This window comes from Falco naumanni, chromosome 13 (assembly GCF_017639655.2).
Source record: "Falco naumanni isolate bFalNau1 chromosome 13, bFalNau1.pat, whole genome shotgun sequence".
NCBI classification, from domain to species: domain Eukaryota; kingdom Metazoa; phylum Chordata; class Aves; order Falconiformes; family Falconidae; genus Falco; species Falco naumanni.
Genome location: NC_054066.1, coordinates 9976766 through 10002713, shown reverse-complemented (window position 1 = coordinate 10002713; position 25948 = coordinate 9976766). Strand labels below are relative to the sequence as shown.

Below are 25948 nucleotides of genomic sequence, written 5' to 3'. Positions count from 1 at the left end.
CTGCAGCTGTTAAGATAAACATTGCCACATTTTAAAAAACCCTAAAATACATCACTGTTTCAAGGTGGCTGGTCTTCCTCTTCCCAACAGACAGATGCAACACCTCTTTACTCCAAGCAGCTAGTTAGTTCCCCAGTTCCTAGTTAAGCAGAGCCTCTGCAGGGCTTGTTCTTCTTTCTAGAGCACAGATACTAAGAGTTGGATTCCTTGATGCAAGTTTCAGCTAAAATTCAAACTTATCCTTAAATTTAAATTGCATTCAACTCCAAAGGCTATTATATTACCCGTTCCTCAGCAGAGTCACCCACCTTCCTGTGCTCCAGCTTCCCTGCTGCACCCCTCGGCACGGCGCTCCTGGCTGTGGGCTGCGCAGCCCAGCCCTTCCTTGCCGTGGGTGGCTTCTTCCTCAGACCCTCTGGGGCTAACAGCAGGAACCTAGCTTCAGGCGATCCCTCGGGAGACGGCAGCGAGCAATCCACCCGTCTTCCCTGCCCCCCTGATTTCTCAGCACGTTATGGCCACAGCCTTACAGCTGGTCTAACACGACCTCCTGAGTTCAGATGGACCGAGGGTTGGAGCCCTTACCCAACAGCAGTGATGCATCTTTGAATTCCCAGTCAACACAAGCACACTTTGGTACAAACCTTTATTACCTCACACCTCCTTGCCACAGCTATCATTGAAACAACTGACATTCATCTTTTACTAGTACCATAAAAAGCTACAAAATGTCAAATATGCTTTGTAGTTCACAATGTAAAAATTCTTGAGGATTAACCTTCTGTAAACGAAATCTGGCAGAGATGCTCACCCGCAAGGGAACAGGCTGGCACTGTCACCTGGAGCAGGCTGGGGAGGCAGTGTTTGCACGGAGTAGAGGCAGAGCATCTTCCTTGTTGATAGATGACTAGCTTCCCTGGGCTTACCTGCGTCACTAAAAGGCACAAAGAGAAACACACCACAAAGCAGGCCCCAGTAGTGTGGGCATCCCACCAGAAATCTGAGCACTAATTGATTCTTCTAATCACAGCTGGGGGCGGAGGGTGTCACTGTTCCTTCTGGCTGTTTGCTCTTGCTTTGTCAAGCATGAACTGCAACCCAAGACTGCATTGATGCTCAGACCAACACGGGAAGCTCCTGGTGGCTGCAGCAGTGGTGCCTGCACTAGCCACAGCAGGTCTACAGCCACCAGGGCTCTGGCCTTTAGGCTCAGCGTTGCAGGGCTGTTTTACACACCCACACACTGACACAGAGGTATTTCAGATAACACCATGCCTATCAGGTTTGGAGACTGACATTCTATTTTACAATAGTCCTAGATACACTAGACAATTTGTTAATAGAAGGCAGTTTGGAAGGACCACCATAAGCAACATGCAGCAGTTACTGAGCAACAATATACATTTAAGTAGCTTGTTTTCTTTGTTTCTCCATCTTCCTATGTTACAAAAAGAAAAATCAGTAGTCACATGTTCTATCTGTGCCGGTTATGGATGGTATTCATAGCCCACAGATAATTTTCTCGTGGAATTCAAAGGTAAGCCTGTTTGGGGGGTACCTTCTGGACCATCTATTGCCCCCAAATCAGTGTCTGCGTATTCCCTAGAAGTTTTGGCTAATCCGATCATCAACAATCCATTGTTATTTCCCATCCTCAACCCAATGCTAATGCTTTTAAATTTACATCCTGAGCTTCTATATCATTAAGGTAATGGGGGAAAAAGCAGACTGAGAATGAGAGGAAATATCTCATTAGAGCAGATGGTCTAGGACAGGACAGTCTGACACAGACTCCAAATTCTTCCTTCATGAATAATCAGCACTACTCATGAGGGCAGGCAGCAAAAAACTAAATCCAAAGGCAATTCCACACAGCTGGCTAAGCAAAAATGACTACTCGGGGCTCATCACTTACTACAGTCCTTGCAACCCTGGAGACTTCTTCCCAGGTGTCAAGCCTGCTGTGTCTGACCCCCCTAGACACACGCCCTTCCAAGAGCTGAAACAATCCTGATCTTAAGCCCACATTAAACGTGCACAGTCACAGCGCTTCCTCTTCTCAAGCCCTGCTCCTAAACCCCACTTCTGCTGAGTGAGAAGCCACCGCTCAGTATTTTGCATGCACACACAGTCCTTCAAAGATCTTAACCCAGGGGAAGATGGACAGAGTGAGGAAGTCAGACGTGTGCACCACAGCGATCGCCAGGCAGCAAAAGCGTGGGAAGGGAGGGGAAGCACACACGGTGCCAGGAAAGCTGGAGTACGGCGAGGCGAGCCGTGGGCACGCGGGCAGCAGCCTGTCAGGGCAGAGCGGGCTACCTCAGGCATTGCAAATTCCAGCCCCAGCTCCAAGAAAGACACCTGTCATCCTAGGGAAACTGAGAGCAGGATTCACTGGCTCAGTGCTGGTCACACCTGAATGACAGATAGGCACTGGAAGGAACAGTCCTCCTAAGGAAACCGACTTGTTGCTGGAGGTTTTTTTGGAGCACGTCAGAACAACATACATCTGCTCTGTCTGCCAAATATTTATTCAGCTTCGGAGCTTTGGTTCATTAGGAGGCCACTCTGTAGGAGTTGAGATATCTCCATTCTTCTTTAAACACCCACATGTTGCTAAGATCTTTTCTTTCAAGAGTTTTTAACTTTCTGCTCAAGTCCCAGCTGCGTTTCTTCTACAGGGACTCCAGCCCAGCAAGCACACAATGTGCCCAGTGCCTTTGTGGAGCCAGTGCTGCTATTCCCGGAGCACACCAGTGCTCATCTAACCCACCTGCAGATGCCCCAGGCTGCCTGGCAATCCTGTGCATGTCCTGTCAGGTCAGAGCACTTAACTGATGTAATATTCAGGCACCAAAACTGCTTAAAGCAAACCAAACACTTCAATAAAACCAGATCTGCAAAGTCCATGTGCAGATAGAAAGCATTTACAAATAACAAGGATTTGTCTTGTAAAAAAATCCATAATATACTATAATTCTCCTTACGTAACATCGCCTCCGAGACCTAGGTGTTTTAGCTGAAAAAGAGTTTGGCTAAGACTTTTTTTTCTTTTTTTCAATGGATATACAAATTTGGAATAAACCTTCTCTCCAATTTAAGCACCTGGTTTGTATAACAAAGCATCTTCTTAACCTGCTGCACCCTAGAGCTGTGCTCACACTGCCTTGGCAATTACAGCTGTGTCACACTGCAGCACCACTCTCTGCATACTTATCCACATCTGTCAGGGGGGAAGATAAAGGCATGTATCAAGTACGCTTTCCTCGGTGAAGTTTCAGGACGAGACTGAACAAACCAGGCTCCCCTTCCTTCTGTGGAATATGGCATATGACCTTTTTTAATTTGCACAAGATGTAAAGTTCATATGATTCCCCCACTAGCCTCCTCAGTACATTTCTCCTTTCCTGTGCCTGCCACCTCCTCTGAGGCTACAAGTACCAAACAAAGCTGCTTCATCCTCCAAAACGATGATCCAAAGCACAGCTTGTCCCGAAGAGTCGTATCATTCAGTGCTTCCGACCATGCAGCATACACACGCACACAGAAACCTCAACACACTGTTCTCCTCCAAACAGAGGGTTTGCTCTGCTCCGTAACTTGGACAAACCATTTGTGCTGATATCCTATTCAGGGCAGAAAGCTCCTATTTATTCTTAAATTCACGTGTAAATGGCTTACAATAGCCATCTGCTGAAAACATACACCTTCATTTCTATGGAAGAGCAGCAGGGTTTTCTGATATTCAGGGAACAACCTGATGTCATGTTTGATACATGCTGGTAAGTCCCTCAACTTCTAATCAAAGACTTCTCAGGTTTATATTTTTCCTGTTGGTGAACTCATGCTGGGGCAATTTTGTCTGTTCAAGCTATGGTTCGGTACCCTGGTGGCAAGAACATCTGTATCGAGTCTCTCACTAGTACTTCTGGTACAGATGAACGTAAAAGGACAACTCAAAACAGCACTGGCTTCGAGGCTCACACCCTAAGGATTTCCCCCCCTCCCGTCCCCCCAAGAGTAAGATAAAAATCAATACATCATCTAATAATCCCTTCTTAAAATTATTCCTTACACAAGGATAATTACAGATTGCAAAATACAGATTGCAAGAAAGACATCTTTCAGCATACAGTGGGTTTTTTTCCATGAGATTTGGAATTACAAATTATAATTTGCTACTCAAAGATGAGAGTTTTATGCTCGGGGATTCCATAATTTCTTTTATGTTCTTCAAATAATTTTCTTAGTTTCTGTAGGTACAATGCATGTAGCTGTTCTATCTCTTCTGTGGTGGGGTTCAAGTTCCGTTTTACAGGGATGGGGCTTCCCACTGTAAATCAAACACAGCAGCAGCATTAGCTTCATTAACATCTCTTTTTAAGTAGAACTGCTCTCCCTCCTGTAACAGCTCCACCACGGCTCCCAGCGAGGTGGCAGGATCACAGGACCCTTCTCCTGCCCTTCACAAACTTGAGCCCTGGGTCCAGTTCTCACTTCCTTCTGCTCAAATGTACATAAAATGAATTTAAAAAAAACATCATTTCAGTTTGGCAGCAAAAGAGCAAATGAGAAGGAGCAGTCTACACTTCAACATACACCCCCATGGGCTATGTGCTGTCTTGCCATCAGGGCAGGACTCCGCAAGGTGAAAATAGCATTTAAAAAAATGCAGCTTCTCACCGGCTTCGGTTCTGATCTGAATACTAAAGGTATCCAGTGTGAGGGACATGCCTAAGACAGTGGTGCCCTCAAGCACACAGCCACATGAACAGGACTGAAGGAAACACAGGGATCTTCTGATTTATTCCAAATGGGTATTGCCACACCAGTGCCAGAAATGTTGTTGGCTACCTCAGCCTGGGGGGTGGTAGCACATAAAACCCCCACACCCTGAAAGGTGTCTCTGAACCATCTGTTGCCCACAAATATCATTCCGGCTGAAATGTTCTTCACGCCCCGTGCAAAGCCTGCTACCCACCCTGTCAGAGCAAGAGCAAGAGGAAGCACGGGAGGCAATTCCACAGAAGTCCAGAGGGCAGCCCCCTCCTCCACAAAAAGCTACGGCGAAAAAAGCCTGCGATACGCTAGGAGAAGCTTCCCATGATCTCAGCCTTCCTCGTGCTGTTCAGTCACTACAGGTTTTGACAGCTGTTGTCGCACTGCAGGCACTGAGAGCTTAACAGACCCGACCAAGGTTACGAGGAAGTCTGTAGAAAAGCAGAGTTAAAAGCACCCCCCAGGAGCTTTTACAAAGGCACCTGAAAATCCCTTTCAACAGATGTTGCCACTTCAAATTGGATGGTGTTGACTAAGGGGAAGGGAAGCCTAACCAGAACCACAAAGGGGATGACTCTGCATTTTCCTGCCACAGCTTCAGCTGCCAACAGCTCTCAGGCCCTGCACGGTGCTGACATTACACCGCGAGGGGTGGGAACCCAGCCCCGGATTGAGCAACACCTTAGAGGGTGTGAAATCAATATACATCCAATACGGGATTTCCAGAAGCATAACTGGAAACACCAGGCAACCCCCAAGCCCTTCTGCAGCAGTCTCTTCTCCTAAGAGTGGAGATTTCTTGTGGAACTGGAAAATACCCCCACCTCTCACCTTCCATGCAGCTTTAAGCGACCTGCTTGATTTTGTATTTTAGAGTCGATTCTATTTCTGAAAAGCAGTAATAATTTTCAGGAAAAACAAAAGTACTTCACTCGTCAAGCCCAAAAGACCCAGACTTCACCGACCTCGTGTTTGCTGAACTGCATCTCCTTGCTTTAGGAACCACAGCTTCTGAACCATGAGGAAACTCGCCAGTACCCGGCTGGCCACGCTGTGGACACAGCTGACTGGCTCGGTGGAGCTCAGCGTGGCTGCAGCTTTCAGGAACTGAGCTAACACTTTCAAAGCGGTGTCGAGCCATACCGAGCCCCCTCCCCAAGAATGCAGGGACATGGGGACAGTTTTCAAATGGGTTGAAACAGAGGCACCAAAGTTAAGGGATTTCATGAGATCATACAACAAGCTCTGTTGCAAGATTCTGGTCTTGCTGATTTGTAGCACTCCCGTGCTCTAGCCATGGACCACCTCTGCCCTTGCAGTAAATATTACAATGATGAAAATTTACCTTAAAGTAGAGGATATTTTAAGCTTCAGAACAGTCTAGATGTCATCAATCCAAGGAAAAATTGCAGAAAACATGTCATTCTCATTCCAACGCTTTGAAAACTTTTTGGCTTTAATGTAAGTGACATTTTTAGCCTGCCTGTGCACACCGTGGGCTTTAAAAATTAAATCTTGCCTAAAACATTTAACTATATGAACTGATAAAACACAGATCTTCATGAAATTTAACATGAAAAGAGCTACATTTTTGTCTTAAAAATTTTGATTTGCTCCATACTAACACCAAATCTCTCCATTAAAGGGAGGGCCTTCTTAAATGTCCCTTGTGGAATATCTGAAAAGTTTGATTCACTTTTCTTTAGAAATAGGCTTCATTAGTTCACTCAGCTCAGAATCTGGCTAAAAAATATTTATCCAAAAATATAGACAGCCAGCTATTGCCTTTGCATGATGCCCAGCACCACTTTTTTTTTTACAGGTGTGGTTGCCAATAGCACTAGTTAAAGCCATTAAAAATCAAGACATTCAGCCCCACGCCCCAGTGAGTAGATGACCAGGGATGAAATCTTTTGGAGAAAAATACCCTTCCAAACTGCCTGCCAACACGGCATGCACACTGTCAATTAAACATGCACGGATCTTTCCATGGGGAAAAAAACAAAAGGGAAAGAAACACCTGAGGGAGCTGCAATGCCTTCTAAGCAGCAGCCTGCCAAAGGGCTGCGGTGGAGCTGCCATGGGACACCCTCTCCCTTCCCTCCTGCATCTCTCCCTCTGTCCCGAGGAGTACCAGCTCCTTCCAGTAGCCCTGCCCCAGAGCACTGCTGGGGTAGCCATGCAGCACCTGCAACGCCCGACTGCTGCTTCCCTGCAGGGCTAAGAAGTGAAGGTGCCGGGCATCTTACAAAATAATTGCAGCATCTAGAATCCGCAGCAACAGCTGCAGGGCTGCGGCAGCCCTCTGGTACGGACTGGACAACCCTTGGGTTTCTCTGAGGATTGCTGGGGATAGAAGCCTGTGAGTAACTGAATGAAGTATAAGGTATGGCCTGGGACAGAAAGGGGGAAGGGAGAAAAGAACCCCCCTTTTTAACTGGGGAAGGACAGGATTTTTTTTAAAAAAAACATTTACTTAAAATCTCACATACTTGTTTTAGATGCACGGTAACCAATTGCTTCTGTTAGAATAAAATTGTAAATTTACACAGATATTAGTAGCACACTTACACATTTCTAAACATTTTCATAAGCATAAGAAAAGGCACAGGGGACTTACCAACAGTATGAATAGGCTGCCTGTAAGGTATTAAGCCGAAACTGTACTGAAACACTCCTCTAGCATGAAATAGAGGTAAAGCAAAGCCCATTATCTTTTGCAACTTCTCCTGTACATTTCTGAGCCATGAACCTTTGGGGTTTGCAACTTGCTTGAATAGTTCATTTTCACCAAATGAAAACACTGGGACCAGATGAGCCCTGTAAAATAATGAACACGCTGAGAATCCCACATCAGCCTGCATTCGCACTGCGGTTCACATCAGCAGCATGGAAGTGGTTTCACAGTAAGTGACACAGAAAGCTTCAGCAGCTCTAGACTTCATCAACAACAGGCATTCAACTCTTCTGATACACAGCTGCTTTTTGGCTGCCTTGGGCTTAACAAAAAATATTAATTAAAATAAGGTGATTGGCATACAGCTAGCAACTACCTTTTGGTCAGTATTTACCTGTTTGGTAGCCATCACAACTTGTTATGATAGTTCATGATTATAAAAATGAATAATTGTATGTATCATAATTATAAGTATGATCTTATCCACCACTATTTCAGCGAGTCCACCCTTGTTCCACTGCATTTTCTCCCTTGGCAAGCAAGGAAGCCTTGCTGCTAACCTTACAATGCTCCCGGCTGGGTGGCGTCAAAACCAGATCTTGGCGTTCCTCTGCCTTTTGACCGGAGTAATGCATGCACTTGATTTGAGCACAAAAACAGTGATAAAAACCAGACATCCTTGCAGACACAAGTGCAATGCCAAATCGCTCTGCTGTCCAATTCCCAGTGAAATCCTGCTTCCTCCAGACTTCTTCGAAAACACTAGCCTCAATCCATTATTACCAGAGGTCAAATCCTACCCACGGAAATTATACTAACTCACTTTGGCTCCGGCACAGCCTAATGAATTCTCACTCAGTTCATGAATTGGCTTGGGAAGAAAGCCACCGACTAGCTCCTGGACAAACTACTTAGGCAGATGGAATCGGCACACTTGTCTCCAACAGGCAAAACCACCATGTATTTAAAGCCTTGACTGCAGTATGCTTTTTGATTAATGCTTAGTTTCATTAAATAGCATGCTGCAGAGTTTAAAGAAAAAGAAGCAGGGCAATCCTAAGCAGTCCCTGAAGGATACAAAGGTCTTTTATTCGCTTTACTTAAGTCCTAGCTTCTATCTCTTAGCTCCATTGAGCCCACACTATCTTTGAGAAAAACCTTACTGTAGAAGACCAGCTTGCTATAATATTGTCGGGGTGAATTACTGCCCAGCTTTGCTATAATATTGTTGGGGTGAATTACTGCAGAGCTCTGGACACCTGAGGGGGATGCGCTGAGGACAGAGCTGGCTGGAAGCACTGTGGGCAACCAAAGCCCCCCCATATGGAAAAAAACCCACTGCTTCTACAGCTTCTCGAGCCTGAGGGCCCCTGAAGACTGCCATTCCCACTCACTATCCTGCCTCGTGTCTGCTCAAAGGTTCTTTCTCAAATAGAGCATATATCACCCGGCTACCTGTAAAGGAAGTATCAGAAAGCCTGGAACATACTGCAGCTGTGTAAATACTCCACTTTTTACTACAACACTAAGACAAACAGGAACATCTCATGGTGCAATAGCACCCTGAGACTGTGGGATTTGTTTTAATCTGGTAAAGGCTTTTGCAAGATGCTATGTAGGAGGCTAAGACAGAGAAATAAGTAACTTATGATTGTGAAACTAAAGATAAGTTAGCTGATTCATCATCTGTTCCACGTCTTTAGGATTTCTTCACCTTATATCAGGTTCTGTACTACCTTGTACCAAAATGTATTTTCCAAAAGTGCAGGGGACTTTTGCTAACATGTTCAGAGCGCTTGTGACAAGTTCCTCGCTGAGGAACCACAGCATCTCTGTGCTGGCAGTACAGGAGCCAGAGCCAGAAAGCACAGGCCTCTGCACCCTCGTGGTCTCTGCATTGCCCCTTCCTCTCTTGGTATTTGATGCTGCAGGTCAGAAGCATCAGAAATACAGGCAAGCACTGACAGCAGGTGGTTCTTCTCATCTGTGTCCCATAAGCCTCCCTTACCTTTTCATTCCCATGTGAGTTGGAAGCTTTTTTCACATTTTCTTAATTGTTAGAAACAAAATGTTAGAACCAGAAGCAATTATTGGATGCAGAGTCTTTGGGCAGTAGCTCAGGACTGCCAACAATGCTGCAAAAGCTCTATTGGGGTCAGACTGTCCCACAGCTCTACTGTATAGAAATTAAGTCAGAATTCCTGGGCTTCACATAGAAGCAGTTTTTCCTGCCGGTGCTCAGACCCAGAATGACTTGTAGCCTGGCGGTTAAGGTGACCATGTACGAGATGTAGCTGTTCAAGTCACCCAGGCAGAGACAGGTGTCACCGCCCACGCAGGGCTCTAGGCAACTCAGCCTCTAAGATACACGATGAACCATCGTTTGAAAAAAGGACTTCATAAGGAAAGAAGTGGCCATTCCTGTGTTTTGTAAGTGTCCTGATTTTATTGTTGCATGTTGGGGGTGCTTTTGAAATCAAGGCCATGAGAGGCACAGGTGTATCTAGTTTCTCAATCCAAATCAGTTTGGATGAGAGATAAACACCAACTTTTGTGATCTCACAGATCAGATGTTTATGGACATGCTCAAAAAAACCCCAAAACAAACCACCTAAATATTCTTCTAAACTTTATGTTTAAAAAAAAGAAAAGGTACTGATAGTGTTCAGGATCCCACTGGATTAATTAGCAGCTGAGCAGAAATTGAGTAAAGACTCATTTATGCACTAAAGTCCTAATTTAAATACACAAGTGTTGTTTCTGGGTACACATTAGAGTAAAATGTACTCTTCTACTGGAGAACAGGTCCTTTGTGAGACTCCTAGTGATATGCACAAGAAACCCCCTTGGAATTTTGACACAGAATTGTTTCTAGAAAAAAATGGACCTTAACATCATGTGTGAAAACAGAGAGCTCTTCTTCTCAGAGACCACCCTTTTTCCAGTTAATAGCTTAAAAAACTGTTATAGATTTCTCAAGATAGTATTTTTTTCTCATTGCTTCACACATTAATATGTAATCCTGGTTGCTGCTCAGAAAGTGTAGCAGGAACAAGTCATTGGTCCAAATATTTCTAGTACACAAGACATCTAGCCCAGTCCAGAACAAACACAATAGCTTATACTGTGTAAATCACTCAAAAGATATTTATACCCTCTCTCTTTAGTTACACATTGCCGGCTGTTCAATAGTACAAAGTAAGTTAGTTTTTCTTGAGATTGCCACCAAAACTTCCCAGAAACTTACTTTTGCAAACAACAATCTTCAAAAGAAATTCTTCAGAATAAAGGTGAAAACAAATCTTCCTAGTGCACAATTTTCAATGATGTAATAAAACAGGGCGGGCCTAGCTTCCTAATTTTTTTTGTTTGCTTAAAATGATAAGAAAATTCTATCTTAATGTTACTTCCATTTAGAGAACAGAAAACAGAATGTCTGCTCCACTTAGCAATAACAGCCAAGGTTTACTAATATAGTTTCATAATTCTTACTCTTCGCTAGTGCAAAAACCAAGTGAAATAAAACAGCAAGATATGCTAATAACACCTACTGCTTACAAATTATGAAAGTCAAAGGGAGTTTTCAACACTCCCAGATTGGATCTAGGTGGACAGACTGGCTCCTGTGCCAGACTTCTGCACGTTCTTAGACAAGTAACTCTTTCAACTTCCAGTTATACGGGTTTACTATATATAACATGAACTACCTTTAAGAATCAATCTGTATTCAAAACTTACTTACTACAAGCAGCCCAGAAAGGAAACCTACCCATGTTTCAAGGCCATTTTAATAAAGCCCTTCCTCTTGAGGATGTTCAAAGTTAAACTTCCAGGATGCGCATTCAGAGATTCCTCTGCTCCTCCGATCACAATGATGGACGCGTGGCCGCCTCCTTCCTTGTTCAGCACGTATGAGACACTCTCCTTGGATGCAGAAACCATTCCTTCAGGAGCAAACATTTTAAGAGTGACCACTGGATCTTCTCGTACAAGTACAGTGGAATGTAAGAAACATTTAAAAATATCTTTAAATATCTAAGTATGTTTTACGATGATTACAGCACAGGACAGGGTTCAAAGATTTGTGTTCAACCCCCTCGCTCTGCAACAGATTGGCTCTTAGATAAGTCCTTTGATTTCACACTGATGAGCTAAATGCTGTTTGCCTGTCACAGGAGTTTTGAGATCTTCAGGGAAGAGTGTGCTCTTCTGCCGACTTAACTCCCCCTCGGAGAGATTCTGTGCCCGAGAACAGAAGAAACGGCAGCAGATACTCCTGAGAGGCAGCAGCTAAAGCTGTACAGCAGGTGCAGGTAAACACAGGTGGTGAGGGTTTACAGAATGGCTAGAGGACTTGTTAACTCACACACCGATCTACAGTGCCGAGCTCACCCCCTTCATCCTTTTCAAAACTATAAAGCGGCAGCTCCATCTCAGGCAACGGCATGAGAGCGTCAGAAGCAGCAGAAAAGGCTCACTTGTACCATTCCAAGTGACTGCATCAGCTCATTCTCCAGTAACCAGGACCTGGCGCTCATCAATCTATTTAGCCTAAAATAGCATAAGATGTGAAGCTTTCCTGGTACTCTTGCTGATGCAGATACTTCCCATCGGAGGCACACCGCTGTACCAGCCTTTAACATCGACTTAGACCTTACTCTGAATTTGGTGCTTTGAAAAAACCCCTTTCTACCAGATAAGCGTCTAACCCCTCCAGAGCTCCTTTGTGCCGTAACTTTTACCTCAAAGGCTCATAGTGGTACCATTTACCCAGAAGCCACATTTAATTACATCGTGTTGAATTAACATAGTCTAAATGACAATGCAGAGATCAAGTCTAGTTTGCGTTGGTTTTTGACATGGCTAGTATCAGAGCGTGCTCTTTTGGATGCTAAGCAAAGGCTCCGTCTCCTGTCACCCCACTTGCTTTTTTCTCCTGTTAGAGACATTACAACATGGATTATGAACATGTCACAACAAAGGGAAGATGATTGCGATCTAGTTTTGTGAGCTGGCCACCAAGGGGAATAGCTTGCAACTGGAGCAAGCTCAGTAAAAAACTACTCCCCTTTGCCATACACGTCTTCACGGTCACTGTTACTCTGAAAAATGCAACTGAGCTGAGACACAAATAATTTGCGCGGTGCTCATTCATCCATCAGCACGCGTTTTCTCTGGAAGAGAAGGCAAGAGCCACCGCCTTTCCCCAGGACAAGTTTATCTCCCTGCTGAAGCCGTGCTGCCAGCCCGGGTGCAGGGCACTGTTCCCGGCTCAGCGACGCAGCAGCTCCATGATGCTGCAGCTCTCTTCCTGACGGTGACAACGGCAGCCTGGCGGGCTTCGGAGACAGAGCTAAAGGCTGGGAGATGAAACAAGGTGCTGGGAGCATGGCATTTAGTACACAGAAGATTTTGCAAGTGTTTTATGATTTGACTGATAACCTGTATTATACTGAAGGTCCCCTCTGGTTTATCAGCTACATACCTGTGAAAAACGAGCTACAAGGCTGACTGTTCTTCAGCGTGTTTTTTACTCATGTTATTTCTCATCTAGCAGGTTAATATTTGTTCCTATGGGTCAAGATGCCAAAAACAAGACTTCCAGGCTAGGCAATGTTTAAAACAGTCATTTTCCACCACTGCCAATCCTTTAGCTTTGCAATCCTGAAAGAATCCCCTCAGAAATAACATTCGCATGGAAGGGCATTCTCTGGTATGTTGAGATACACATGGATAGGCAGTTCTGATATTAAACTGAACATCCTAGACACGCTTCTATGAATAGAGCAATGGAACAGCTTATCTGAGACCACAGCATCTGTGTTGCAGTCAGGAGTAAGAGCTAGAACCGTGTCTCTCAAACCTAGTCTTATGCATTAGACTGTCCTTATGCAAATGCTCTGGTTTATTGAATTTAAGTAAAATAACTCCTGTATTAAACCACTGTGGGCAAACACTAGGCCTGATTTCATTATACACGCTTATGTTCCCCAAACTTATTGCTTGTCATTTTTTTCTTTTATTACTGCAGTACCAATCATGAATATCACCCCTTTACGACAAGTGCTACTTGGAACAGAGAAAAAAAGGTTCTTTAGAGATTACATTGCCATTAAAATTACAGAAAGTTGCAATATGAGACCTCAATCAGAAGTAGGTAATTAAATTCTGACTAGAAAGATATTTGTAATGAGTAGGACTTTGAGCCCTTCAGGTAAGAGATTATCCTCAATTTGTTTTACAAATGTCTGTGCAATGACTAAATAATGTTATAAATCAATATGCCCTTCTCTTCTTGTAAATAACTGGTACGTGATACAGTTTAACAAAACTATTAATAAAACCTTTCAAATTGTTTTGCAACAACAGTTCATCATAAAACAGAGGTTTAATTTAGCACCAATGCTGACCCTTCTGAATTGGCATTACTTACCATTTATAGGTGCAGAAATAAACACTACATTTGAAGCAGAAGTTATAATATGGAGCAAAAGCTGAGACATTCTGCTTTTACCTACCAGCACTCATTATGTATTCTCTGAAGAAGGGACAGCCAAACCAGATGGGCATGATATGAAGATATGGAGTAAGCCCAGGAAATAAATTTTGGAAACTTGGACCAGTGCAAAAGTTTCCAAAGGCTCCAGCTACCAGAACCCCATGAGGGTGAAAGCCAAGTAAGTAGTTGTGATTTGGATTCAGATCTGAAGTTTTTATAAGCTGAAAAATACAGACAGTGGAGAACATTATAATACTTGCTTCAGAAGGATTCACAAAAACAGTTAAGTACGGAGATTGCACATTGACAAGACACAGAACCGATGACAATTAATTTACTTCTGAGCACTTTACTGTCCCATTTTACAGCCGAGCAAAGTTTAAACAGATGTGTCTCAAGATACCATGTCTAGCATTTACTGTGCTGAGGCACTGTCTTGTGACCAACAGTCCAAGTAGAAAGTCAGCCTCTGCCCTTTTTTCTCACTAAATCTCAGAATTCCCATGCTTTAAAAAGAAATTCACCCTGGAGTAAGTATTAGAATTTTACCAAAGATGAGTCTTAGACGTTTGTCCATGCTCATGGTTATTCAAGCTGTTTCTGTTCCAGTGTTTACAGTCCTGTGAGAAACCTTTTACTCACATGAATGGGAAAGTATTCCCTAAAGTACTTCCAAACAGTCCAGCTTCTGACCCACTGGGAGCGTCTGCCCCCCGTGCATGGTGTTTCCCAGTCAAGGTAGAGCCACAGCAGGTACAGAACAGCAAGGAACCAGAAGTTGCCCAGAATCAGGATCACGAAGAATCCACAGCAAAACTCTGCTACAAAAGACAAAAAAGGAAACCACAGCAAGCATTAAAGACACCGGTCTCCTCTTAAGACCCTGAATTTCCAGCCCTGATACTTACATTGTAAATGCTCTCAAAATGCACACAAATACAAGTTAGCTTGTTCCACATTGTGTGAATGTTGTTACACTAAGGGTGAAACACCTACAAGGGTGTATCACCTCAGTCTGTATTGCTTATTCTACTGCACAGCTGGATGAATAAGCCTAAGATGATGCTGATTTACTTTAATAAACCAAAGGCATGAGCTGAAGGCCAGGCCAGCACAGTTGCCTTCTCCCTGTGGTGAGAGTGAACACTAATGTTTGGTAGAGAGCATCTGGTTTACCTAAGGCAGAATAAAAGGAGAAAGCCAGAACTAACAAAGAGGTGATGCTCAAGTGAGCAAAAAAAAGGGAGCAGAGGTGGGGAAGTAAAGCAGGGAAAGAGGGACACAGCAAGACATGATTTTCTATTTCTAGATTTTCTAATGAGAGTGGTATTGGGCAATCATTTTCCCTTTCTATTTCTTACCTTCTCTACCTATAAAATAGAGATGGCAGTTCTACTCCTCATGAAAAGTGCTCTGTCACTGGCCAAGGAGATGCACTAGACAAGACTAAAACATTACCCTGCTCTCGTGAGACCCCCCTGCAGTGCTGCCTTCAGCTCTGGGGCCCCCAACGTAACAAGGACATGGACCTGTTGGAGCGAGTCCAGAGGAGGCCACGAAGATGGTCAGAGGCTGGAGCACCTCTCCTAGGAAGACAGGCTGAGAGAGTCGGGGCTGTTCAGCCTGGAGAAGAGAAGGCTCCGGGGAGACCTTATGGCAGCCTCCCAGTGCCTAAAGGGGCCCGCAGGAAAGCTGGGAAGGGACTTCTGACAAGGGCATGGAGTGACAGGACAAGGGGGAATGGCTGGAGGCTGGAAGAGGGCAGATTTAGGTCAGATATTAGGGAGAAATTCTTTCCTGTGAGGGTGGTGAGGCGCTGGCCCAGGCTGCCCAGAGCAGCTGTGGGTGCCCCATCCCTGGCAGTGCCCAAGGCCAGGCTGGACGGGGCTGGGAGCAACCTGGTCTGGTGGAAGGTGTCCCTGCCATGGCAGGGGGGCTGGGAACGGATGATCTTGAAGGTCCCTTCCAACCCAAACTGTTCTATGATGATTCTATGATTAAGAGATTCCACTTCAGCCTCTAAACATGTCACTGTAAGTGGAAGCTCACCATTACTGTGGGAAGACAAAAGCAGTTTTAAGTCCTGATACTTTCAGACCCAGGTTAGTAAGAATCGTAACATCCTGCTACAGTAACAATACATCGGAATTGTATTTTACACAACTCAAAGAGCCAGAAAAAGTTGTTCGATTAAACATAACATGTCACTTTGGGGCTCAATCCTGAAATTATTCAGAGAAACCCCCTACGGAAACCTTGTCTTTGTAGGACTTGTAGAATTTTGCACTCATGCAGCAGCTCAAGCAGCTCTGGACAGAGTGGGCTGAAGCATAGCACAGTGGTACCTGCTGCTCTCCACCCTGTAGTATGCCCTGCACCAGCCCTCTCACCCTGGCATCTCACGAACAGAACACATCAGGCTCACGCATCAGAGTAATTCAGCAGATGCTGAATTCCAGGTTTGCAAAGGAGTCAGAACTTTAGCATCACATGTTCATACAATGGCAAACAAAACAGGACCCAGTCCTCACTGGAAGTCTCAACAGGCAAGAGCTGTATGAAACAGGCACTCCTGTATGATATTTTACAAAGCAGAAATAGTAGTCTGTATGTCCCACAGCTAGCTGGCTTTCATGAAGGCAATATCCTGTTTACGTCTTAAAAGGAGTTACACCAGTGAAACATATGGGGCTAAATACATAAGTAAGTAGAGATGAGTAAAAAAGTAACAGAATTACTTCAGGCAGTAATTTGGCTAACACAAGCTAAGTATTAGCAGAACTGAAAACTCAGAAATAAGCAGATGGACCGACAGTAAAACCAACTCATCCTAGTTAAGATCAGTTTCACTCAAGAGAGTGAATACTTGGGCATTGAAAACTCACAGCACATTCCCTATACCAAGCAAATTTCGAGCTGCTGAAATTCAGAGCTTAACTTGGCCCACAGGCACTCGTGTTTCCTCCAACCCAAGTACTTATTTTTTCTGAACTTCAGCCAACTTGCCCTTGTGCCTAGTTTGACTGTGCCTTCAGAGTAGGAATGGATATATTGTCACAGGGTGACTGAGAATGACCACAGAATCCAGCAGCAGACAGAGCTGCTGGTTAGACTGGGTAGAAAAGAAAAGGATGGACATTCCCATCCCTGGCAGTGAATGAGCAGAAAAATAAGGAATTGCATTTGCCTTGAGCAAGGGAGAAGGGAGCAACCATAAAGAAAACCAGAAGCAGAATCAAATCTATTGGTTTGAAGGAGATGCCATTCTTCAGTACCACCAGTACAGAAGCCCATTGCTTCCCCATTCCACAGGAAACCAGCCCTGGTCCTGCGCAGAGAAGCAGCTCAGTAAGACCTCTAGAAAGATACCACAGCTCACCGAGGCCCACAGACCTCCAGAGTCAATGTGGAAAACTCCCAAAAGCTGCAACAATGAGTTCTAGGGAACATCATTAATACAGGACGAATAACACACATGAAACATGACACAATTCCACTGCTCTGGAGGGAGAACTCACTGGGAACCCCACACCAGCAACACTTCAAAATAGGGCACAGAAATATTTTGAGGAAAAGTCATTACCTGTTCTTTGAAGAAGAGATCCTGAAACTATAGACATTTCTAGGAATGTTAATCTGGACAGGATGCCAAGGCTCACGGTCTCAGTTTGAATAAGTATGATAAGTTTGTTTAATTGCCATAAATCAATTAATTTCAAGTTGTTATGCAAAAACTGGCAAGTATTTATATTTACTACCCTTCAAAAGGACTTTTGGCTCAGTGTGGAATCACATGCCTTTTTACTATCAGTATCCTAGCCAAACAGCTGAGAGGTGCTTTGGATCAGAGCATCCTTGCTGCAAGAGCTAATTAAATCAGCGGTGAGAAGTGCCAGATAGCAGTATTTAATACTATGCAGACAAACATACACAAGATCAACAAGCTCATTGCTTTGCTTTAGCTAGGACACGTTCCTGCGTGCATGTAAGGTATGGGGAGATAAGTATGCTGTCAGCACTTCCTAAGGGAAGCTCAGCATCATGTAGGACAAAGCTCATTTATTATTGCATTCGCAATGAGACATGTGAAGCAAATTCCTTTTACCATACCTTATTATTTCAATGCATTAACAGCCTGCAAGATGAGTTAAACACTGATGACTCAAAACCAATAAGCCTATAAACACAAACCCAGTGTTTTCTCCTTCAGAGAAGACAGTGAGCAGATAAATGGCAACCACTTTACCTCAATTCATAAACAAATTCCAGGCAAAAGGTGAATAACTTGGAATATGTCACTTTACTATATCACTGCCTCCTTGGATGTAGTTCCAGTGTACACTGCAACCATAATTCTTTGCTTGAACTTGAATTTGACAATATCTCTGTAGTATATTGGAACAGTGGGGGGAAAAGGAAATATGGATTAAAAGACAAATGACTGCCATGAGACTGAATATCTGGTTTGCCAGCCAACATGGGCAAATCCTTTTCCTCCACCTCCCCATTTACAACCTGCAGATAGTCATCTGTTGCAAGAAATGGATGAAAAATATTATATATAGTGTCAGCTAGCAGCACTAGCAGCTGTCCTGCCCAATGATGTTTGAACACCTGATGCGCCACTCATTAAATAAGCTCTGAGTTTGCAGCTGTGGGCACCAAATTAATGAAATAGTTAAATACCACAGGGATGGGAAGTAGGAAACCAGCACACCGGGTAAGGAAATACAGGTGATCCCAGCAAGTGGAAGCTCCAAATGCATTTGCAGTTACTCAGGAGTCAAAAAACGTTTGAGTAATATCTGTTGTGAGGGCCACCTAATCATAGATTGTCCACTAGAAGAAAAGCCTCCCATGACGCTCGGAGCAGTCACAAACCCTGTCTGGGCAGTGCAGGTGTATCCTAGGTGGGGCCAGGGTGCTGATCTCAATCTAACCAGCACTACAGGCTCCCCATCGCACCCCTAAAGCCACTCAAAGCAGCTCGCACCGAGACCTCTGGACTGCTCGACAACTCAGGTCTGGACTACAAGCCAGTTCCTGCTGCTTCCCACGTGCCCTTAGCAAAGCTTTCTCTAAAGACACTGTGCTGCTGTGTTTTAAATGAGCTGGAGGCTTTCAGAGTCAGTGATTTGAACCTCATCCCACAAAGGACACGGTAAACAGGACATCTTTATCTCACTGGCATTCTAGTGAATAGACAGGTAGAGATGCAATTTTTTATATTGTGCTTCTCTGGGCTTTATGATTACATGTGCATACCAATACACAAAGCAAGGTGAAAAGCTAATTTCTTTCATCTACAGCCACAGGGGGGAAAAAAAAAAAAAAAGAAAAAAGAAAGAAAGACGGCATATTCTTCAAAAGCCACACTGATGTTCCTACAACAGAACAGTCCTTCCCTCACCCTTACTCTTCAGAGCAGCAATGCCTCCAAGCTGGGTGCCTGAGGAACAGAGCGCTGAAGGGGACTACTAGGAGAATTGCACAGTGATGTTTCCATCCCTAATAAACATTTGCTCCTCTCCATTGTCCTCAAGGTACTGCTGATAAGTTGATTTTGGCATTAAAAAATGTTTTCCCCTGCTTAGTGGATTCTTTCATTAGGGGAAAAAAAGAAAAAAAAATTAACCTTAATTTCTGGCAATACTTTCTAAATTATTTATAGGTTGTAAAGAAGGGGATAGAAATTTAAATGAAGTAACACATACAGCAAATAGACCAACAGTCCCACCAAAGGAAGACCTGGGACAACAGGTGACACCTGAGGAGGCAACCTGCCAAGGCAAACAGTAAGCAAGCTGATGCCTCTGCAGACTGCTGCTCTGCAGCTCCCACATAGAAAAAAAACCCACTTTTTAAAAAAAAACTGAGTCATAATGTTGGCACTATCCTGTTGCTTAGAGCCTGCTAGTCTGTGCAATTCTGTCAATACACAGATTTCCACCAGGAGCACAGCAACTTGCTGTCACTTTCTACCCATGGCAGATACAGACTCACCAGCAAAGAACAAGCTGGGAATTTATTTAAACTAACTGCACTGGAAAATTGGTCAAGTCCACAGGAATCTGGTAGCCACCTCCAGGACTGAGGTGGTAAGGAGGTCGCCGTTTGTTGAAGACATACCAGTCTCCTGGAGTGGAGGTTTTTCGTCAGTTCACTGGTCACAGCTGGGAGACCCGGTCACAAGGATGTTTGAGCATTCCTACCAAGGGAGCTGTATTTCAACATTACTATGATAAAAAATACAAACCCTCTGATGCCACGGTTTGGAAGCTTGTTTACTCTGGAATTTGGTTCCAGTTCTAAGCAAGCAGACCTTCCATTGGCAAATACTGATAAACTAGCGATACAGAGCATGAGGTACTATTGACTTGTAGATAGTGTGGTCTGGATACAGCAAATCCCTGAGTTACTAATTACCAAATCCTGAGACAGCATGCCAATTTTAGCCTACATATTTCCTGTTTCTTTATTTCTCCTCAGACATCCACTATCAGTTCTGGTCACACACAGGTTGCCAAGCCAGGACTTCTGGCCTGACAGAGCACTGCCATTTTTCTCTTCTTATTCCCAAGAGATACAAACTAATATACACAGAGACGTGGTTAAATTCCCTCCCTGAGATGTAGGTAACAGCAGCAGCATTCCTAGAAATACTAGTCAGTCAGGCATCACTAAGCACCCTGTTATTCTCTGTGATCACACATCAGTCCCTACCCATGGGCCAGCAATAAGCTTCACAGACAGGTGAATACAGACTGATGAGAACAAGCAGCAACACCAGCCAGCTTACTAGGAAAGGCTCGCAGAGCTTAGCCAATTTTCCTTAGGTATCAAAGGAGAGTTTTTTAAAAAAGGCTTTGAGGAAGAACACCACCATTTTAGTTAGCCAGCTACAGCTGAATCAAATCGGCACCAGATAACAAAACATGACATGTGTGGGGAAAGGGTTGTTTTTTCCTTTAGCACATTACACCGACACCTGCTTTCTCAATACATAAGTCACTTATTCCAGCAGCAATATCTCACCCTGTTGCAAATGTTTCATCATTTCTATTCTTTTGGGGAAGCCAGATCCACAACTCAAAACTGTCTCCAGCCAAGTTCAATTAACAGAGTACTTCATCCTACATGCACAGAAGTTTAATCACTAGAAAACAGGATGTACTTTAATATACACCAATGTCTTTAGCATACTATTTTGTGGCTTCATGCATATTAAAGTATACCTTTTATTTGTACTAATTTTGTATTATTAAGTATTTTGCAAATAAATACTGAGCTGCAGGCACAACAGTCACTTCCTAGGTTCCCATATTTTGTAAATAAATACTGGGCTGCAGGCACAACAGTCACTTCCTAGGTTCCCAGTAAGAAGACCTGCGTGCCATTGCCAGACCCATACAGTGAAGGTGCACCACTCTCCCCAACCACCACATCTCAAAACAAAATCCTGGTATCCTTATCATAGGGTTAAACTCTCTCTCATCTCCATCTCTCATAGTCTGGACCAAGGCACCACCACTCCACCCAAGCTACCTAGTTCTGCATTGGATTTTGTACATGCTCAAATTCTACTGTCCCTTTTCACATCACACGCACAGAAGCTGGCAGAGGAAAAGCTCACCAGTTCACCTGCTTGCTTTATTTTCTTCAAAATGCTGTCCTTTGATTTATGTACATTAGAGAGGAAGAAAAACAAAAGGCTAAAGCAGCTGTAAAGCAGCACTTAAATGAAACCTCATTGATTTTCCCTTGTTTGAATTGTTTTGCCTTTAAATGAACCCTTTGATCTACCCCCTGCCTAGGTAGGGATCACCTCCTGATACAACCTGAACCTGGCTCACAGCCCTGCAGCACTGAGGCATGCAGCTCACCCCGCCACACGCTTACAGACCTGCAGAACAGAAAACCTACCCTGGTTCCTAACCGGAGGACATCAGACGTACCATTAACTGCAGCCAAATATTCAGTCAGAAGTTCTTAAGAAAAATATTTCCAAGCTTAAAAACAAAGATTTGATGCTAAACACCAAGGACACCCAGCGCATTCATCAATGGTGACAATTTCTTTTGTGTGTATGTACTGTGAAACCCACAGTATAAAAAATGGGACTGATGTCACCTCTCTGCTTTCACCCCCCGTCAGACCAGCAGCACTGAACAGGCTTGGAGATTTCATTTCTCCAGGTGACCTTCTCCCTGGACCGCGGGGCACAGAGATCAGAAGCAGGTGTCGGCACACAGCTTCACCAGTGGCCATCAGATGGGTGCTGCACGTGCTGGGAAGAGGGCCAGACCTACCCTGGGACTGTCAGCCCCTGGCCAAGGCGATGAACCCCAAATAACAGTAATTACAGGCATAAAATGACGTCTACCAAAATTGTCTGTTTCAGCTTTTTTTTTCTGAAATAGGTACTCTGAAAACGCAAAACTTCATATATTTGCTGTTGCGGCAGTGAAACACTAATGACTTGAAATCATGCTTCAGCCTGAAGCCCTTTTGGATTTCTGCTTAACACAGCAAGAAATAGCATCATTTTCGCATTTCCTGTTTTTCAGTTTTCATAGTTTTAGTTTTCTAGACTCCAGGCTCATACCACTCTTCTTTTAAATGAAAGAAGCTTATTTAAAACACTTTTTCATGGAACTTCACCTGAACTATTTTAGCCTGCTGCACTTAGAGCACGTAAGATAGGAAACCACGTGGCACTTTTCGCTGGCACATGGTGGGAAACTGTTAGATGGGCATTTCTCTCGTTTCATCCAGAAGCTCTTGGATACAGATCACAGTATTTCAGAACTTATTTTTGCTTCTGGTGTCATGCCCCTGCATAAGTAACAGAAGAACCACTGCTACAATGAAAACTCGTCTTTTCTGCTTGAGGGTGAACTTTGGCAGCTCGCAGTACAGAGCAGGGAAGCACAGGAACTTACACCCAGAATTTTAAAGAGGTTCTTTTTGTATGTAATGAAATTCTGTACAGCTTTTTTTGAGGCAGAGGCATGTTTATTCTGCCTACGCTGTACAGCAGAAGCAATGTTCTGTAGTGCAGACCCAGCCCAAGCCAGCACACTGTACAAAGAAGCAGAACTTTTCTTGTTTGTTCCTTGCTACTGCAGCTACTCGTTCAGCATTCCTTGACCGATTCGCTCTTTCTCCAAGTGGTGATGAGATTCTTCAACAACCATTGCCTATACTTATTTCAGGCCGACGTGTGCGTAGCCTTTAGTCACAGAAGCAAAAGGGCATTTTCAATCGTCAATTCCATGGTCTCAGAAAACCATGCACCATTACAACACAGCAAACCTGGAAAGCAAGGGGCAAAGACCACAATGTGCTTTTTACATTAAATACAGCTACTCTTAAGGGTCTCAGCCAGGAAGATAAAACCAAAGCTTGATTTTGAGTCTCCTATCCAAGTCACATAATGGATTCTAAGCTGTAACAGACTCACATTCCGCTTACAGCTTACTCTGTGTGCCAAATCATGCTTTCACATGTCACTTCCCAGATTTCAAGGATATCATTATCCAATTCAGCTTTTGTCTTTCAGGGCACTGATTTTAAAAGTTATCTTACTTTATTAGTCCATTTTATTAGGCTATGGCACCTCACCACATACCTAGATGGACAACTTTGAGAACTAAGCCAGTACCTTATTTATTTACTGCTCTCAACAGAATCCCTGTATCTATAACATGAATCATTAGTTATCACATGGTGCTATCTGTTCATGTTTTCACATGCAGATATTTTTACATAAGAAAGGCTGAATCTACAGAAGATGTTGCTTGATATAACCTAGTTCCAGCCACGTACCAACCCACAAACACCACCTACCCCTCCAACCTATCCTGTGAATTCACACAGTATTTCACTTGTACTGGGGCAATCCCCTGCACGATTTCAAAGTGTCACTTTTGAATTCAAGAGCAATGTTTCCATATTTTGTCTGCTCAGCAGACAAAAAAAAAAACAAAACAAAAGGCTGAAAAAATCAGGCATAAAGGTAATCCAGGACGTCAGAAACCAACTCGTTTTTCCTTTAAGTCATTTAGGATTCAGCCATGTGAATTTTCCTGGAGCAAAGTGAAACTTTCTGGCCAGATCACTCCGACTGCCCTGTGACTGAAAGAGTACACTACAAATAACAAGGTCACCTTGGATAGCTCTAAAGGTAAATATCCCCATGAAAGTACAAGCAGATGATTATTATTAATTTGTCCACCAAAATTCAAGCACTCCTGCAAACAGGTTTTTTTCATGATCACGTGCACTCACTATATATTTAACATAACCAGCCATAACACCACTTCCTTGTTGATTTTTGACGTTTTTCCTCAGACAGTGCCAGCTGCAGAAGACAGCTGCCTACTTCTCCCACTGAACTGCAGCAAATGTGGATTTTCTGCAGCCCAACCACTTCCAGCAAGCACAGAAGGACATTATTTTCTGCAGCAGTGTTGTTACCAACCAGGCTCGGATAAAAAATTGTTTCCTTCCACTACCACTGAACTTCCACCGCATTATCATCAGACTGGAATAATGGCATATGCAAAGGTCTAATTCAATAATAGAAAATTAAAAGCACAGGCTATTTACAATGCAGCCACAAACATGAACTCTTTATAGTCCAACCACATATAATTTAGAGGTAACAAAACACCTGAGCGCTAAGGATAAATCTATCAAGGTGCTTCATACCCTCCATGTTTCCCCCACAGACCTAAACCTGTGTGGGCTAACAACCAAAAAAAGAAAAAGACATCATCTGAAAGACATCAGACTACCATGTAAACAATACTATATCTGCAAGATATACAAGAAATATATGCACACATTCCTTTTCTCCTTGTAATTCCTAAAGCACAGATAATCATAAATCATCCCAACACTTCCAGTAACACACAGGTAGTCAGCTGCTCTATACCTCAGGACAGTTTTGTTCCACACAGGCTATTCAATAACCACTTGCCAATTTACACAATCCATGGATCTGGTCCCAGAGAATTAAGGCTTAGCTTACCTTATCAAGTGACTCATTTTATCAAGTTCAAGATAATTACCCATGAGAGTAAGATCTTGCTATTAACAGGTGTTTAGTGATAGGAGCCTGTTAAGATATTAGGAAAATTCCCTACAGAGGAATAAGGAGTGGAAAAAAGTTTACCAAGTAAAATTTTTACAAACACTTTCTTAAAGCAAGTGGGGACATTTTCCATTATTTTACAGAGGCAGCTGCATTGAAGCCAGTTCACTGTTGATCCTTATTAATTCTCGTCACCTAGTTAAATGAGAATTTTATTGAACTACAGCATATAAAGTTATTTTACAAAATCAGTAATGAAAACAGCATTAGTCACATATCAGCCTTTACGCTCACGTTCAATAAAAAGCTGGCAGTTGTCAGAAACCTAGTGGGCATCTCAGTGAGAAGACTGCTCGCTAGTTTTTATGACAGAGAACCCGCAGATTAGAAAGACACCCCCTCCAAAAAAAAAAGAGGGAAAAGCCATCCAGTGCTTCCAGGGAAGAGAAGGGCCGAGCCCGAAGCGCGATGCTCCCGCCCGGCCGCCTCTCCTCCCACGTGGAGCCACGGGTGACACCGGGCGATGCCAGCCGGTGCCGCTGGCGAAGGGAAAAGCCGATTCTGCCTCTTTTCTCTGCGGGGCAAGGGCGGGAGGGAGGATGGCTGTTACCCAGCAGGAGGAAGGAGAAGATCCACTGCAGCACGGCGACAGTCTGGATCCTCCTCTTCAGGGGGATGTTGATGGGAGCGAACTCGACCTTCATGCTGACGGCGGGAGAGCAGCGCGGCCAGGCACGGACCCGCCGGCTCCGGCTGCGGCTCCAGCCCCAGCCCCGGCCCCGGCCCGCCGCACATGCCAGCCGCCGCGCCGCGCCGCTCCGCTCCGCCGGCAGCCGCGCCCCCTCCCGCCGCTGGCGCTGCCCACGGCCGCGGGCCCGGGCACGGCCCCAGCGGG

At 44.1% G+C, this 25948-nt stretch overlaps 1 protein-coding gene across 1 annotated transcript; it reads right to left on the bottom strand.

Moving 5' to 3' along the window:
• Positions 1 to 632: 632 nt before the first annotated feature.
• On the bottom strand, positions 633 to 25870 carry MOGAT1 (monoacylglycerol O-acyltransferase 1). Its single transcript, XM_040612905.1, has 6 exons — positions 25664 to 25870; positions 14598 to 14776; positions 13975 to 14176; positions 11226 to 11400; positions 7400 to 7599; positions 633 to 4333 (listed from the first exon to the last, which is right to left on the bottom strand). Exons 1-6 carry the CDS (start codon positions 25755 to 25757, stop codon positions 4179 to 4181), a joined length of 1005 nt encoding a protein of 334 aa, XP_040468839.1. The 5' UTR covers positions 25758 to 25870; the 3' UTR covers positions 633 to 4178.
• Positions 25871 to 25948: the final 78 nt, after the last annotated feature.

Bases quoted from the DNA above. Each gene is read 5' to 3' on its own strand.
- MOGAT1 (XM_040612905.1), bottom strand. From the start codon at position 25,757: ATGAAGGTCGAGTTCGCTCCCATCAACATCCCCCTGAAGAGGAGGATC. The intron at 7,600-11,225 runs GTAGGTTTCCTT...ATTATTTTACAG, and splicing joins AAAATGGCCTTGAAACATGG to GGCTCATCTGGTCCCAGTGT. The intron at 4,334-7,399 runs GTAAGTCCCCTG...TTTGATTTACAG, and splicing joins GCAGCCTATTCATACTGTTG to TGGGAAGCCCCATCCCTGTA.